The sequence below is a fragment of the Falco biarmicus genome, chromosome 3 (assembly GCF_023638135.1).
Source record: "Falco biarmicus isolate bFalBia1 chromosome 3, bFalBia1.pri, whole genome shotgun sequence".
Lineage (NCBI taxonomy): Eukaryota > Metazoa > Chordata > Aves > Falconiformes > Falconidae > Falco > Falco biarmicus.
This window is the reverse complement of record NC_079290.1, coordinates 34,361,503-34,379,705: the sequence shown is the minus strand read 5'-3', so window position 1 is coordinate 34,379,705 and position 18,203 is coordinate 34,361,503. Positions and strand designations below refer to the sequence as shown.

The 18,203-nt window shown below is 35.7% G+C and overlaps 1 protein-coding gene across 1 annotated transcript in view; it reads right to left on the bottom strand.

The window, feature by feature from the left end:
- CNGB3 (cyclic nucleotide gated channel subunit beta 3) overlaps positions 1-12,248 on the bottom strand; it is a 68,700-nt gene extending 56,452 nt beyond the window's left edge. Inside the window, exons 1-2 of the mRNA XM_056330247.1 lie at positions 12,082-12,248; positions 9,330-9,405 (exon numbers count right to left, since the gene is read on the bottom strand). Coding sequence (XP_056186222.1) covers positions 9,330-9,405; positions 12,082-12,189 — 184 coding nt within the window. The 5' untranslated portion in view covers positions 12,190-12,248. The remainder of the gene's footprint in view (positions 1-9,329; positions 9,406-12,081) is intronic.
- Between the last annotated feature and the right edge of the window lie 5,955 nt (positions 12,249-18,203).

Genomic DNA, 18,203 nt, shown 5'->3' with positions numbered 1-18,203 from the left:
AAAAGAAGATGCAGGAGCCAAAATATTCAGCACTTGCTGTGGTTTCTGTTCCGTTCTGAATTCATGGTTTGTGTTTCCCAATTCTCCTTGCCCTGACTCCCCCAGACAAAAAGTCTCAAGAGTGACAGCAAGACTAATCTCAACGTTTCTGCAATTATCTTGCTTTGGGAATTTTCTTTGTCATAGTAATTGCCCCTAGTTGCATCTACACTTACAGAGAATACAACCTGATAGCAACAATCAGAACAGTGAAATGGTGTTAAAGGTCTGGCATCAAAGCCATGACTGAAGCAGCTGTATTTCAAACCAGGTTTATGGTGATCCTCTGAAGTGAATGACCATCAGCAGCTCAAGTAAATCAGGTTGATTCATGGAGTGCTTCTTTTGGTTTAGTTCTATTCTAAAGAAATCCAGTTATGCATTCCTAGAGTTTTTTTGGTGATGAAACAGAGCACACTGGGGGGTAAACAGGAGCTATTTTTCAGAAGAACATTTTAATCTGAAATAAAACATCAGTGCAGACACACTATTTAGAGTAACAAGCTCCTGAATAAGACAATACATCTCTGCAATGACATGTGTATGGGAAGGGTAGATCACAAAGTTAAAAAAATATGGTGCTTGTACATAAGCATCACATCAGAGAAGGAAAATGGTTTCTCAGCCTGCTTGATACTCTCAAGGTATTCAGTCTGAGGTCTAATCCACACTGACCATTAAATGCTAACTGGATTTTGACTGATGGAAAACATTGTAATTCCATGAATATTCCAAACGTCCACAAGTTTTTAGAGTTCGTGAATCTTCAGGACCAGCACAGGGCTTATTTGCATTAGGATTAGGATATCATGGACTAGCAACACTGCCAGCTGTGTGTTCAGTTTTAGTTGTCTCTGTATGAAATTGTGAGGGCTGTCTGTGTAGTCACATTTAAAAAACTTAGTCATTCTTCAGTGCTTAACTCCAGCTCATATCCCGCTGATTTATAAGACCAGTGCCAAAGGAATGCCTTTAAGAACAATGTGGTAGTCATTTTAGGGAATGTTTAGAGTACAACAATTGGTTTCCAGAATAAATGATAATCTGTCATGTAGATGGCAAAGCTTATAGGACAACAAAGAAACCTTCTATTGGCTTTACGTAACTTTGGTCATGGTAAAGAAATCATGAGTGAGAAAAAGGAGGCAGAATTATGCCAAGGCACTAACATCTAAAGCAATTTTCAAAACAGATAGATCCATGCTTACTCGACAAAATACATGATTTGAGTTTTCCTGAATTATTTCCATTTCCATTATATTGGAATAGGGGTTGGTAAAGCTGCCAGCTTAGTAGTGGGAGTTGAGGAATGCAGCCCACTGGTGTCTACATATTCTAGATGAGTTGGCCTCCCTATCAGAATAATATAATTTAAAATTCAGTTGGTATAATTTTAGCGGGTTCTGTTTTAAGATAGGAAGGAAAAGCAGCAGTTGTGGAAGCATAGCTTTGTGGACAAAACACTGTTTAATGGAACCCCTCGAAAAGTTAGCTGGTTAAATTGAGAGGCTGACTGACGTCCTATCATACCAGTGATCTGCCTAGGATAGCAAGGAGCAAGATGCAGGTTATAAGACCAATTCATTTCCCTCTGTTAGTCTTTCAGATTTTTCTCATTTTCTACAGGTCTTTGCTCTTCCAGAAGAGAGGTAGGCTAGGCAAAAAAAAAAAAAAAAAAAAGTTATGGGTGGGATGTCGGTCTTTTACCTGTGTTATCTTACTCAGGTTGATGATGCTCCCAGCTGAAAGTTAATATTAAATCTTCGTTGCTTATTCTTGTCCACTATTTTCATACTTTCAGTAAAATAACATTGAAACAGTATTGCAGGATTAGGTTAGAGCAGCTAGAAGATCTTTGCATGTTGAGGAATATATCCAACTTACTCTGAGGCTTCTCAGCTCCCTTGTTCATGTTTCCATAAAGCAGTTTTTATCTTTAGTATTCACTTCACAGTTTTGGACAGAGACCCTTGAAAATCTTTCCAAATTAATTTGATTTCCTACTGCCACACACACACTTGCAGAATAGCCTGTAGCAGAGCATTTGCCATTTTTGCAGTAAAGCAAAAAAAGAGAATACTTTGTACTTTCTATGTGTTTTAAGACCCTTTTGATTGATAATTTAGGGGTTTTTTTTCTCTGCAACTCAAAAGGCTGAATGTTGGGGGTTTTATTAAAACTGTGTAATAATCACATGAAATCAGGAGTTCAGGCTTTGCAAAAAGCAGAATATTGTGACACTAAGCATAACATTGGAAGAGCTGGTGAAGTTTGTTTTAGTTTAAACCTGTTCATGTAGGACCAAATCCACTATCATGTTTCTAAAATTTAGCATTGTACACTGTCCTAAAACCATAGGCATTAGTCCTAAGGACCTTTTTCCACAGAAGAACCTGTTGGTATAGGCAGATTTGTCAATATCAGGACACAGCACTGTATGTTTATCATTCTTGCCTTAATAATTTTGATTCATCTAAAGCCTTCACTCCTAAGCATACATAAGTATTGGTGGATCCAAAAATCTCTGCCATAGGCCTAGCCTCACAGAGGTGTTGCTGACTTATCTTCTGGGAATAGGCAATGTCAGCAAAGGACTCTAAAACCTCATGGATCCACTGAGACAAGTGTTACCTTGTGGCCATGAATATTTTCATGATCCTTCCACCAGTAGAGTATAAAATGTTATTTCCTAACATAGTAAGTACGTAGCAAACAGAACGACAGATTAAGTCGGTCATTTTACACTAATTAATCATTTCTTCTACTTCCCAGTCCTATTCCTGCTGTTACTGGTGTTCTTCAAAGCCCTAGATTTGCAAAAGGCAATTAGCACCTCTCCAGCTTGGCTAGGACAGCTCCTCCCTCTTATTCTCTCCAAAGGTCAATGCAGAGACCAAGGTGCTGAGCTGCCAGCCTGCTGTTCTTGCCTGAGCAAGCAGGCTCTTTTCTCCTATCTGACCCCTGATTCTGTCCAATCAAACTGCAGAAAGAATCTTAGGGACAGGAAAGAAAACCCTTTGTGCTGTGGAGATTGCCAGCCTTCCTGGTTATTCAGCATCAGGAGGTGTGCCTCTGGAGCAGTCAACCAGTCTGAAGGGACTTTCTTCCGGAAAGTAATAACACAAATCTCTCAGACACTAGGATAGCTTTAGTTCTACTTCTTGGATCAGTTATGTCCAGCTACACATTCCATAGCCATAATAACTGGCCTTTGGCATCACAAACGCATTATCCTTATTGCAAAAAGTGAAGAGAAATAAAATGTCAAATCAAAGATTAAGTTTTGGAGATAAAGACATGAATAAATGTCAGAAGATAGATAGTAGCAGTTAAATGTATTCCTGAGTACAGAACAAGTGTTTTTGCTTTGCCATGCTTCAGACAGGGAAGACTTTCTTCCCCAGAATTCCCAGCCAGCTCCATTGCCTTGTACTAGTAAGTTTGACCAGTATTTTATCTATGCTTCCCCTCTCTTTCTTTACTGTGTGCATATGTGAAGGCAGAACTTTTAATGGCTAGCTGTTACTTATGGTCCTCATACAAAAAGCAAAGTGTTTTCTGGGCTTCTTTTGACTATACAGAAGCACATTTTACCATAACTTGATCATTATCTGATATAGTCTTCCTTCATTTTGAATCCACAATATATTGTTTTACAGGACCATTTACAAAATGTTGACTTGCTTGTATATTTTTCTTTGGTGAAAACAGGATTTCTATCACAACACTCTAGTGTAGTATGTATTTTATATTAAATAAATTTATTGTCAATGACTTTCTTCTACTGCTAACTCCTGAGTGACTTTTTTTTTTTAAAGTAGGCATTTTAAAATATACTGGTGCTTAAAAAATGCTATATTATCTCACAATTATAGTGTCATACTAAATATAGTTTATTTACTTGCTATGTATGTAATCCAGTTGTAAGCCTTAGCACTCAGTTCTGATGTTTATTACCAGGATTAATCTAGGTATTTTTTATTTAAAGAAATGTAGTGTTGTTGTTCTGTATTCCTTCGGTAAAGAAAAAAGTCCTGAAAATCTGATTGGCCTAAACTGTCTTGATCAGCTTCTCAATACTTGGCAGAAACACAGAAGAGAAATAGTCATGGGAGAGAAAAAGTCAAAGATAAAGGAATACTTTATCTTTGTTCTGTTGAATATTTAATGGTTGCCTGAAAACTTTGTGTAGGTTGGTGTTTGTGCTTATATGATAAAACTGTAATAGTTAATACACAAAAAATTATGTATGCAATTTCAGTGGTACAAGGTAATACTTGAGGTTAGACAGCATTGTTTGAAATAGGAAACACTGCTTAAAGACAGGAGTAGGGCTTGCTGGTAAAAGGCAGAGCAGCTAATGTTTGAGTAATCCGTTTTTTAGCTAACTCAGTGACATATATCCCTTACAAATTTAATTCTAAGAACTTAAAAACTGATTTTTTGTCATTTCCTCTCTTTGAAAACTATTAAAAGTTTCAAAATAGGTTAGAAGTCTCAAATAGGCCCTTAAATGTTATCACCTGTCAAATACCATAGAGAACAGATACTTTTAAATAGCAGGAGTAAAGACTGACTTTGCATTTGAAGCAGTAACGTGGGAATGAGACAACTGGTCTTCAAACTTTCTGGGATACTTCTGACATAGTTAATAATTTGCCTGATTGTCCTTGCCTCCCAGAGCTGTTCTTGATCTATGTCCATAAATAATTGAAAGATGGCTATAGGGTCATGAAGATGTCAAGAAAAATAAACACACAGGAAACCAATGGATGAAGGATAGAAGAGGCTTCTGTTCTGACATTACAAAATACACACCTTGGTGACTTTCCCAGCAAATTTTTTTTTTAACAAATGCTCTGTGTAGGGGAAAAGTGTTCAGAAATCAGTGGGGTTGAAATAAAACAATCTGTGAGTAAGTCCATCTTAACTCAATCCTCAACTTTAGTGGCTAATGAAAGTATTATAAAAGTTTATTTTCCATGTAAAGAAAGAAAGCTTGTATGAAGAGGCTGGGTTTGTTTTCCTAGAATTTAGCCATGTCAATCATGTGAAACATGAAGATCTGAAAGGAATTAGAAGACTTCACATCAGCAGGAGTGGAAACAAGCTGATTAAACATATTCAAGTTCTTGGTAATCTTCAAAAAATACATTTTATGGGAATAATAGCTGTCTGTTGACTGAGTGCCAGTGAAGAGTATAAAGGATAAGAAGACAAAGAATAAGATTATTATTTAAAAGTCTCTTTGCATTGGCAGGTTTTGTTCATTGAGTTGCAGAATATTATATCAAAATGCTGTACTTGATTTGTATTTTTTGAAATACAAAGAACTTATTTAAACTCCAGATTTTGAGGTACTAGGGGACAGGTTTTGTAAAGCAGCTTGAGTCAGATAGAGCCAAAGGTTTTAGCTGAGAAATTTTATATTTAATTCAGATCTCCCTTCTCAGGAGCTTATAACTCAGTTGTAGTGCACACAGGGTTAGTTGATGCCTAATTAGCAGAAATTAGCCTGGGTTTCACAGCAACAGGCTTTTGTTACCTTCAGTAAATGTATCTGCTTTATTTTTATCTACAGGAAGAGAGAGTGACCATCTTTTATATAGCAGCTAGTGGACAAAGCTTTCCTCTGAGAAGAGGAGTCTTGGTTCTGGGCCTTGTTTATTTGTGATAGGGTCAACTACCTGTTGTGAGAATTATTTTTTCCTTTTTTTTTAAAGGTTCAACAATGTTGTCATATAAATACATAATGAAATCAAAGGTCTTCATTCCTCCTACAGGGTTAGTGTTTCAGTTAACTTCTAGATTAGTTCCAGGCTCTGTGTTGTATTCTATCTTCTCAGACATCACAGGTTTTTGCATTCTTTTCTTCTGTATGATGACCCACCAATTAGGAAGGCCACAGAATTTCCTCCCACATCTTTCTAGTCTAGACTTTATGTGGGTAGTTAGGGAACTATTGGAAGGTGAAAGATAAGGTCTTGAACTCCCTTGTTATGAAAGAGTAGAGGTAAGACAGCTAGGCCAATATATGAAGGGTGGCGGCTATCAGCAGCTTCTGCTGCTTTTCTGTTTTTAGTCAAATATTTAGTGGAAAAGTGGCTGTTCCTCAAGTACCTAAACAGAAGCGTACTCACTAGGACAGAGTCTGGAGTGGACTGAAGTTCCTTTTGAGCAGCACTTCCTTTGAGGTGCTACATGTTCAGGAATGTTCATTAACATTCTTGGTTGATTGGGGATTTTATGTTGTGCGGTTTTTGTTGTTGTTGTTTTAAACTCTGTCTGGGCTTCTTATTTAGGATATAGATTTTCTGGCTCTGTCAAAAGCACCAAAATTTAGAATGGCACTTGCATTTCATTTTCAGGCAGGTATATGACCTTGTATATATCCTCTGGGTACATTCCAAAGCACCTAAGCTATGAAGATACTAAATATCAGGGGAAATTAACATGGTAATCTCCCAGATGAGAGGTTCTGTCTACTTTATGATCCAGAGGTGCAACTGTAGCAAGTATAGAAATGTGATAGTCTAGTTTTCTCACTCAGATCCTACCAAGAATAAAGTGATGTCAATATGGACTTTAGTAAAGAGCTGCATAAATATGTCTATGAATCTGAAAAAAATCTTTGAGACACTTGTTGATATAGTAGAAGTAGGAAGACTAAACCCCAGAATATTGGAAACAGTCCAGTTTCTAGTGACGGAAAAGTAAAAAGGAGAGCAAGACAAACTTCAGTAGAGCAGTACTTAAATCTACTGCTGAGAGTGTTTAGAGGAAAGAAAATGGATGAGTTGAAAAGAATCGTACTGGAAGGATCTGCTAGGAGGATGAAAGAACTTGTGATACAGAGAATGGCCTTCTAAATAAAGTAACCACCAACAGAGCTATTGAACAACAGTGTGTAAAACAAGTGAAGGATTTGTATAACTAGTCAGTTATGGGAGATGGTAAATATGCAAAGAAACTATAGCAATTGGATTTAATATCATGGACAACCTGTAATTAGGTGAATCACACTTTGTCAAGTACATAAAGAAATGCAGGGAATAAATTAAAAAATGAATCCATTATGGAACAAATGGACTAAGCACAGAGAATTAATTACAGAGTGAACTAATTTTGCAGAGAATTAATCACAAAACAAGCTAGTGAGAGAGAGGGCGACTGAGGAACTAGAAGTGAGGCAATGAGTAGCCAACAAAGCTGCCAAAAGTACCAGGTGTTGCTGAGTGATGTAAGTGGCCAAGTTTTAACCAAATACTCCAGCTGTGCCTCCTGCTGAGTTTTCATCTGTGCTGGGAACATCATGTTGCTTTGTGAAGTGCTAGGAGAAAGGGAAAAGGTGATGGCTGGTTTTGGCCATGTGAGAAGAAAGGGAGGAAGATAGTGTTGGCTGAGCCTTGGCTGTGCTTTTAAAAATTATCTCCAAATTTGTATGTACACCACAAAATGCTTTCTCTGGTCTCTTGTCCTCTGCTTGCCCACAGGTACTCTGCACACATGGCTTTAGGTCTGATACAAAGTTCACCAAGTTTGACAGATGTCTTTAGACCTTCCTGTGAAGCGCTTGAGACCAGCTTCACTTTTCTACCTAGAGATAATGGAGTTCCTTATTCAGCCTGGATGGTGAGCACTTATATACATGTTGCTGTAATTCATAATTTTTTCCTGAGGTGTTGTGCCTGTGTAAACTCTCTGGCTTGGATAGCTGTTGTCTGTCTACCTCATTAATACCCACATGCAAAAGAAGAAACTGTCTTGTGGATGTTTGAAAATGAGACTTGAAGCACCTTCCGGAAATTCCATATACACTATGGAATAAGAAACCCTCAAACCTGGAGCCTAACTATGTTATTATATTTTCCTAAAGTAATTTATGAGGTAGTTGCTTCTATGCTACCACTTATATTTTAGATGTGGGAAAAAAATAAGTAGTTTAGTATCCCAAAAAATTGATTCATAAACTATATTAATCTGTAAAATCTTGTAAAAATATTCTATAATGATACTCCATTATGTCATGTGTTAGCATGTGTGATTTAATGTTGCTAAAAAGCCACAAAACATCAAATTTAATTTTTCCCATTGTTGGCTTATTGCTACAGTTAATTTATGTCAGATTTTGTTTTCCCTTGATTCAGTGCTACAGCCATTATATAACAAGATAATTGCATTAAATGGACTTTGTTTAAAGTTTTATTATATAAGGAAAGGAATTGTGACACTTGTTACAGTCACACAAAGCACAAGTATTATACAAGTTTCCTTGTAGTCTTTCCAGCTGCTTCTTTTTCCTTAAATCATCTTTATCCAGAAAGCTGGAGGTTCTTCACCCTTTGTTTTGCTGCTCCAGTGAAATTAACCTGAATTGTTCTCCCAGATGAAAAGCATGAGTTTACAGGAAAACTGGACTTGCTGTTTTTCTCTGGTATTGAATGATGGAGAAAAGAAAGGGCTGTACCACTGATGCCATGAGGGAGGGAAGAGGGGGCCCAGTGATAGCTGCTGCTTCACCCGTCCTGAGCCTTTGTTTTGGTAGCTGCTGCAGAAGTCATTCTGGCTCTGGTACAAGCAAAATAGGTTTGGCTATTGCGAGGTGGGGGAAGAGAGGGGCAGAGTAGCCATGGCCAGCTGCCACTGTTTTCAGCAATCAGCTGCTTAGGCAAATAACTACGTTGTGTTACTTCTCTGAACTCTGTGTTCTAGTCCTGAGTGTGTTCTGAATGGTGATGGTATAAATATAACATATTTTATATACAAAATATTAAAATACATTTAATGGTGTTGCTTTTTTTGAAAAAGTTTTGAATGGCTGTTCAATGAAAGATTTGAATGTCAGATAAACTAAGGTCTGTCTCATCTTTGTAGTTTTTTTAATACATGTGAGAAGTATACCCAAAAGAGACATTAAAAATATGAAGCTTTCTTTCTTAAGCAACTAAATACCTTTATTTTAAAGTAGGGTTTCTAAGAAGTCGGCTTACAGCAAGAGGAAATAGATTTTGTTAGACTAGCTGATTCAAGTGGACAAGCTCATGAAGGGACTGTGTGCTTGAAACCTTTTTGCCTTTTATTATTGTTGGATAGTGCTTGTATTTCTGTACCAAATCATTGGTCTGGGGTCAGTGGGAATTCAGCGTTCTTAATTTCTTCCACAAATAAACCTCACAATCAGCACTTAGCAGGGCATTTTGAAAAAGAGCAAGTTTTTTTCCAGCCCTATGTAGTGTACATATACTTTGTCCAGATAATCTTTGAATACTCATAAATAGCTTATTACTGACCTTGTTGCTTTGCTACAGGTTCTACTTTCTTATTGCCCTCCGCTTTCTGTGGTTCATCTGCTTTACCATTTTCACCCTTAAAAAAAAAGAAGCAGGATTAGAAACTGTAAATGTTCTTTGTTGAGAACGATAAGGATGGTTTGATGTCATTCTCCTAGGAATTTGATTAACCAAGTTGACACACACTGAGATTCGTTCCTGGGTGTTCTGTGTGTTTTCTTGGACAAGATGTTCCAGATAGGTTCAGAAAAGGACTTGGATGCTGAAATAAAAAAAAATGATGTCTACATATCTGCTAGGCAAACTCAGTTAGCCTGGAGTTTTGCCGCTTCTTGTTCCCAGAACCTCCTTTATGTTGTCAAGTTTGACTTGTTCAGTGCTGCCACTCACAAGCCAGTCTACATCTCTGAATTAGTCATTCTTCTGCCTAAACCTCCTGCTGGGGTAACACACCTGGTATGTTTTGAGCTACCTTACCACAGTGACAGAGCTTAGCCTTAGTCTTTACAAAATACATAGACAATATAAACTTTCACTGCAAAAAATTAACTCCTTCCCACAGTTAGTGGCTTCAGTTCATGAACCAAGTCCTCATGTCCCTGTACCTTGGTCCATCTTGGCTTTGACAGAGTGGCTTTTGGAGGAGGGAGTGAGAAGCACATGGGGAGTCTTAGGTGTTCACGCTACTACATAACAGTGTACTGCTAACCAAACGAATAACCATTTGTTATCCCAGATAGAATGAATTTGCCAGGTGTTTATCAAGCTAATTAATAGAGAAATAGATAGTATAAGCATATGGGAACTGATTTGACTTTAGGAGATTTCACGTCTTCATATGCACTTTTTTCCCCTCCCCAAATGCAATGACCTCCGTTTGAGTTTCTGAGATTAATTTGGGGTTTGTCTTTTTCTACAAAAGTATTTGCTTTTTCCTGTCTGCTTTTATTCAGACAATCTGACAATGAAGTTCTAATATACACACATATAAAAATAATTAAATTAGATATTTTGTATGTGTATATAAATGAATATCAAAAGCTCAATCAATCTCTGTGCATACTAGAGGTATTTGCATGATGGTTTGTTGTAAATGTTGTCTTTGTTTCAAGATTTCTCCTAATAGAGTAAGAACATTAATGTGAGAATAGTGCTTTAGTTACCAGATGCTATGTACATTTCTTCCATTCTCTTTAGATGGTGTCTCCTTATAGGCAGAAAATGTCTTAATTCTTAACCCATTCATCTGCCTCCATCTTAACAGTATCTATAATAGTGGAGGTTGGTGTTGATATGATCCGAGTGTTGTGCTCATGTATGCAATTATTCTAGTGAAAAGAGTAATTCATGTCTCCAGGGAAATCTAAATAAGTATTTTTTTGCTAGAACAGTTTGCCAAGTGAGGTATCAGGTTGCACAGAAGTCAGCTGTTGAGATTTTTCTTGTTTCACGCTAGTGTTTTATTGACCCAAGAAAACTGATACGCAGAACTTTAAAAGAAGCATGAACAATCCTAAGCTTTGCCTGAAGATCTGCAGTATATGAAGTTTCTTGAAAATAGACATTTTTGCCATTTTGTGTGGATGGCAGTATGGATAGGCCTGTTCAAACAATTGGGGTTTTGCACATTTATAATAATGACAAATCAAATTTGAATTGTAGTTGGGCTGCATTAAACTGGAGCTTTTCTTCAGGTTATACAAACCTACAAGCTTCAGAAAAACATCAGTTCTAGGAAATTATTCAGTCTTATGAACATTTATGTTTCTATCAGTTTTAAATAAAACTGTAAAATCTATGGAACTCTTGTACATGTAAATCAAGGACCCCATAAGTTAAGTCAGTCTTTGTATATGCTCGACTGCTGTGAATGTGTTAAAACACTGCTTAGCTAAAATTAACTTTATAATGGTGGAGTTTCAATCATTTCAGTAAGCATGAATTCAGATTAATAACTTGGGCTGATACTAAAGAACTTGTTTCACTTTCCTAATTACTTGGTGAAATCTTAAATTGTTGTGATTTTGCCTTGTAAAGTTCTGAGTACTTCAAGCTGGAAAAAACCAAAACACTCTCTAGGACATTACTGGGAACACATAAAAATTCAAAGGTAATAAATGAAGGAGTATCTATCCCATCTCTTTTTTTTTTTTTTTTAAATATACCATTAATTAAAACAAAGAGGAGTTAACTTTGCAGTAAAGTAAAAAAAAATAAATATATAGAATGTAGACTAATATTACTTACTGTATTTTTCAGTCAGAAATTATTAAAACAAAGCCAAATAAAATATTTTGTTTAAAAAGCCACTAATTACTTTGCCTTTCAAACAGTTATTGGGAAGCAGGCTGATATATTCCTGTATGCCATTCCAATATTCAGAAACATTGTACTGATACTTTCTGGTAGCTCAGAACAAGATGTAGAGGAATACACCAGCACATCAAAAGCAAACACAGCAGTATTTCTAATATCCCATTTGCAATATTGATCAAGATCTCTCATAAGCCTCTACTATTTTGGGTTAGCCCTGTCTGGAAAGCCGCTTTCAAACTGAGGACATATGTATTTTTTCATAAAGAAAAGGCAGGAGGGAAATAAAGGCATTTAATTGATTTTGCTAAATAAAGCTTGATACTGTATACAGTAAGTATGTTTGAAAATTTAACCTTTGGTATTTACTTACATAAACACTCTCTAACAAAAGATAATACTACTGAGTCTATATTAAACAATAAAAAAAAAAAAATACCTGGTCTGTAGATGCCTTGGGTGGTGGAGGGACACCTTCATTCTTGCAATCGACTTCCTCAGGTGATAATTTTACTCTAGAAAATACAGTTTTTAATTTTTTAAACATCTTGCCAATTCAACTCTCCTGAAGCCTCTGCAACTCTTCTACCATGAATGGCTATATAGCACATGTTCTCTTGCCATCGGTAATCAAGCCAATTAAACACTTAATCAGCTTTAGGTCTGATTAATGCCTTAAAGAAATTCCTTGCACAGTCTGTTTCAGTGACAGCTTTTTCTCACCATTAGTACTTTTCCTTTATGTTGTAGGTATTTCTAGTCTTGCCGGTTACATTATACAGAGTCAACTTTTCATGCAGAAATTCAGAGGAGTGTGAACACTTTCTGGTTGGAATAAATCAGCATTCGATCTTTTATGTATTGGATATTAAGTATTTAGTTTATATTTAGAAATGAAGTTTTAAGTCCTAAAGACACCTGTAGCTTAACCAGGAAATTAAAAAGATTAATTCACCAATGATCACCAGCTACCCAGTAGAGATCTCAAAAGGTTTAATTTCATTGCAGTTCTGAACTTTGAAAAGTATTTTTTTAATATATATATTTGAGTGAATGATACTGAAAGGTCTTATGTCAGGGATTGTTTTAAGAAGTTTATATCTGGTTTTATTCCACCCCGCGTGTTTTAAAACATGGAAATAATTTCATCTTTCATTTTCTAATATATTTACAGACAATACTATTTTATGCAGAGTCTTAGCTACAGTTTTGATGAGACTAAATTTTAGGTAAATATCCTACAAATTACTAAAATATTTTTTCTAGAGTTTATAACTAGGATGTAATTTTAGCTGATAGAAATCAGTTTCAAATACCTCCAGTGCCATGTTGATTCAATGTGTTAAGTTATCTTTACAACTTAATTGTCTCTTGTCCTTAATTCCGCTTTATTTATTATAATCTTACAATTACAATTATTATCCCTTCACTTTAAGCTCTAAATTTGAGCTAATGGTTTATAATTAGTTTATGCTTGTGATCAAGGCATCAAGAAATACAGAAGCTTACTCCTTTGAGTTAATTCCATAATTACATATTTAGCAATTATATTGAAATATTGAAAACATCGCAATGGCCATCTCCTTGGGGTTTCTATTGTCTGGCAAGAATGGTTTCTAATCCTTACTCTACCACAACAGTAACTGTAAGAATGAACCAACAATTTTCATTAGTTAGTTTGTAAGCCCTTTTTTTTTCCTACATCATCACTTAGGAAGTGGAGCTTATAATAGTTGCACCACTGCCCCCACCTTCATTTAATTGTTGTTAGCTGCAGCAAGTGCTTGGAACCTCCCTTTTTTGTTAAGGTCTGTGTTCTGGTTTACTTTAAACCCAATGCAATTCTTGCTAATGCTTCAGTCTGTGTTTAAGCTTAGTGTTTGAATAAGTACATTATAAACTGATATCTAAAGTATTTTCATTTATTTATGCAGGTCTGGAAAATAGGTAACGTCTTTTGTATGTGAAATTCTGCTCTTTATACATTGGCTTATAACAGAGGAATCTCAGAAGAAACTCTACAACACAAGTTAGTTTTTCTTTTACTATGTGAAATGTTACCTAATTATAATGGCTAATGTTAATGCAGAAAACTTTAATCAATTGTCACATACAAACTATAATTGTAGACTGAGCCTTTTTGACAGTAACTGTTTTCTCATTATAAAAATTAAATTCTTGTTTATTAACATTTTTTTAGAATAGGTAATTTTTTCCCTTGTTTATTAAAAAGGGTAAAGCTGTCCATAAAACATAATACAATGAAAATATATAGCATTTGTTAAAAGAAAATATATATCTCAAGAATTTCTGCAAAAATATGCATGCTAATCTTAAAAAATGCCATGCAAGAACATGCTTTAATTTTTTTTTTATTATTATTATTATTATAGTGTTTATGCTGGTTTTAATTTATAATTGAAAGGCATGCAAAAGGAATGTAGCAGATATTAAAAAGAAAGTGCCTTTGGGAACCTGTTAATAACTGATGACATCTGCAGTTAATGAATGTTATATTGGCTTAGTCTGTGACTAATTAAATAAATTTTTGAAACCCCTTTATGTGATGTGATTTTGTAAATAATAACCAGACCACAACAACCCTAATATTCTGATACCAATAGAAGTACAAGTTCACCTCCTGACCTTGATATGATGATTAATCTGCTCAATATTTTGTTTCTCTTCTATGCACTGTGGTTATTTAGTTATTTTTATCAGGCTCTGAAAATGCTAAAAGCACTTCAGTTAACTGAATATCAATATGCACTGTTATATAAGAAGATTAAGAGCAGGTTTTTTGCTTGTTTAGTTTTTGTTTGCAGCAAAGCAGATAGCCTGTATGTAGTTACCTTCTTAGCTAACCTGGCTTTGACCAGTGCTTACAAGATGCTGTATTTATGGTAAACCCTACAGGATACAGGGATTTCAAGCCTGTCTCATACATTCTCTAGATGCAGGTGGAGTATATCTATTTATGTCCTATATTTATTAATGATGTACCTCCTTCTCCATTTTTTTCTTTCGAGGAAATGTTGCTCCTCCATTTAAAAATCTGTCATATGCATTGGCTTTGCAAACTTTTGATTTTTCTTCAAACATTTCTCTTCCAAGGATTTTTTTTTTTAAATCCAAAAGCAAATTTGAAACAGGACATTCATGAACTGGATCTTATGTTCTAAACTCGTGCAAGAGATTATTCTCCATGAAACATAACAGGTGTCTTAGATATTGAAGTAATTTAAATTACTTGATTTGTAATTGCTGCTAAAACAATCAGCAGGACTTGAAATTTCCACTACCCTTTCTGCAGCTGTATTGAAGACTGCAGTACTTCTTAGATCATAAGAACATACAAAAGCAAGCATGACTTCCTCTGAATAGTTATCAGAGTTGCTAATGAGAAGAGATTCCTTTCTTCAAGACTGTTCTTGGAAGTGTTTAGGCTTTTTTTGAGTTTGGCTTTTTGTTTTTGTTTGTTTGGGTTTTTTGCCTTGTACTTGTTATAAAACACTGTAACCGTAAACCCAGATTGAACTACCAGAGCATTTAATAGGCACAGAATGAATTCCAAGGGCTGCTTTGCATTCCTCAACAGGCAGTGTCGGTTGTTCCACTTGTTTGAATGTACAGATCAATAGATATCATCTGAAGTTTTTATTTTTGTATTAAATCAGGTATAGCATGTTAAAAAGATCAACGACTGAGTTTCACTTCTATTTGGATCTTCCCATGATGCAAAATGTAATGTACAGGTGTTTATCATAGCTATCTTTCTTCAGTTTCTCTCTGTGATTCATGGATCTTGACAGCTAAGAGTAGCACATCTTTCTTTAGAGCTCTGTAACAGCCATCAGACAGAAGCTGAATCTAGCACTTATAATTTTTCCTCTGCACAGTATAACAGTGCAAGATTTGACAATTTTACTTGTTTTTGTGGATTACCAAAGATCATAGCACTAATTTATCTCTTTTCCTTAATTTCAAACACTTTGTTAAAAGACAGAAAAAAATGGTTCTGGAGCTCAGTTTTTTAATATCTACTAATTGTCATCTTTTTTTAAACACAGATTATACTATAATCTAACTGAGTATGTCTTAATAAAGAAAATCAATTCATGCTTTTAATGGAAATATGTCTTTTTAAGTGCATTATCACAATCATGGCCAGATGTATGCATTGTAACTAGCAGTCAATGAAGTATCTTTAGAAATAATAAAGGTTACTCAAAAGATGATTATTTGCTGTTTCAATATAGCTAATTTTTCACTGATTCATAAGGCTTTACTTATTTTCCAGTTTATACTGGCACAGATGTACCAGAATCAGCCTCTGCATCCTAAATTTGAGGCAGTAATAAGTGGTATGATCTGGAGGACTCTGGAAATACTCAATAATCTTGATTGTTTTGGCCTTCAAGGAATGCAGACTATAATTTTTCCTTTCAAATTTAGTTTTACGTGTCAAATCCAATTAACAGGATTTGTTCATCTTACAAGAAAAAAGAGATGGGAACACTTCTGTGACAATAGGCTGGAAAAGTCAATGTACCGATATTTCCTATCCCTTTTCACATTCCTGTATATAAAATTACTTAGCTAAGGTAGGAGCCATATCCTAAAAGACTCATTTTCTGGAGCCTTCACCAGACCCTGGCTAGATCTGAGTATGATACTATCGTCATGCCATGACGTGATGGGTGGGTTAGAGGAGGTGACAAAATTGATTGTCAGCCTGCCAGAATTATGATGGTGGATGCCACCACTTGCTAGTAACTTCTTTTGATGAAAGTAACATATGAGACAAAGGAATGGGCATAATCAGAAGAAAAATGTAAGCCCACTTATGTTTAATTCTACCATTGATCTTCAAGCATAATAAAAGGTGAGGAAAGGTTCTTGTCTACTAGTAGAAAGTACAGTTCCCTTAGCAAGTCTGGCTTGCTTTTTTTTTTTCTCACTGTCTTTTTGCTTCTTTTTATTCCCCCTTGGAACAAAAAAGGGGCCACCACTAGATATTTATGCCTGTATTTCTTATATCTTAAGTGTCTTTACGGGCAGAATTCTTTAGTAATGGTATGTTACTGCCTAAAATGTGACTCATCACATGAGAAATCTTTATCAACTGGGGTAGTGCTCAAAAGTCTCTATTTCTGACTTAAATGAATATCCAAAATGAGTCTGTGGATCTAGAGAAAAAAAGGAACAGCCCCTCAGAAAGGTGGTCATGAGACCTACCTGGAAGAATTCAGCCACATGTAGCCCCTCTTGGAGGACCACATCATCTTGTACTATCAACTTAGGGTCTCCTCACTATCTTAGTTAGTAAGCAGTACTGATTTGGAATGTGTAACAGGTCATCCTTGTGTCAGGAGCAAACAACCTAAAAAGCAGTGCTCTCATGTGTAGTCACGTGTAATCATTTAGTAACCTTATACTGCTGAGGTCATAGTCCCTTTTCTCTTCCCATTTTTCATGCATATCCATGGAGAAGAATAGATTGCTATAGAAGGGAATAGATTCTCTGCCACACCCTTTGGATGGGAAATTGCCTGTATGTGGTCTGCTGGGTATTTCACAGGGGAAACCCTTTGTGTGTGAGGCACTTTAAGGGAGACTGGAGATGTTCAAAATATGAAGTTCAAGTGTTAGAGTTTATCAAAATATGTGCAATGAGCTCAAACATCCTTCTGTACTGTTAAATTTTTTGTCAATATGTGCTGCAGCTGTTTACAGTGGGGAAGTAGACAAGGGCTCCTCTGCTGAATGTCTTCAGCAGGAAACCTCAGGAAGAAGATAAGGAGAGCAGACAACCTTTCCCCTCTAAAGGGCTGACTCCTGGACTGGAAAATGTATTTCAGTGTGCAGCTGCATGAGATGGCTGTGCACCAAATTTTAAAACTTTTACTGGACAAGTTACTTTTTTTTCTGTCTGAAGGCTAATTACAACAAGAGGTTGAAAAGAAAGTCACTTTGGTAAAATTATTTCCCTCCAAATGCTAGTAGGATCAGAAAGATCTCTGAACCATGCAAGCACACACTAAAATAGCAAGCTGCCAAAAAGCTCAGTAAAATGCCAAGACTCCCAAAAAAGATGTGGTTCTGCTACTTTGTTTTCTAGCCTTGTAAAATAGCCACAACCTGGAATTTATCTTGCTTTTAAAAATTTTGAATATATTTTTCACAAAAGATATTGTGATATTGGTTTCAGAATCACTGCTTTACATATATCTTTATATTCAAAGCTAGAATGCAAGTTATTATCTAGTCACTGCATTCATGTGATTTCACACACAGCTAGCTGGCTATGATTGATTTTAACTGCAGATTGTTGTTTCTTTTATGCAGAATAGCCATGGAGAACAAGGATGGTAGTATTTGTCTTTGTGGAGTGGTAGAAAGGAATTCCCTTAAATAAAACTATAAGAAAACAACAGGTGAGTTTAACTTTCATAGTGAGCACATCAGGAAAAGAAAACTTTGATATACATGAAAAGTAGAGAAATTCTTGAATCATAACTGAATCTCAAATTCTGGTAAGGTTTAGGTCTAGAACCTGTT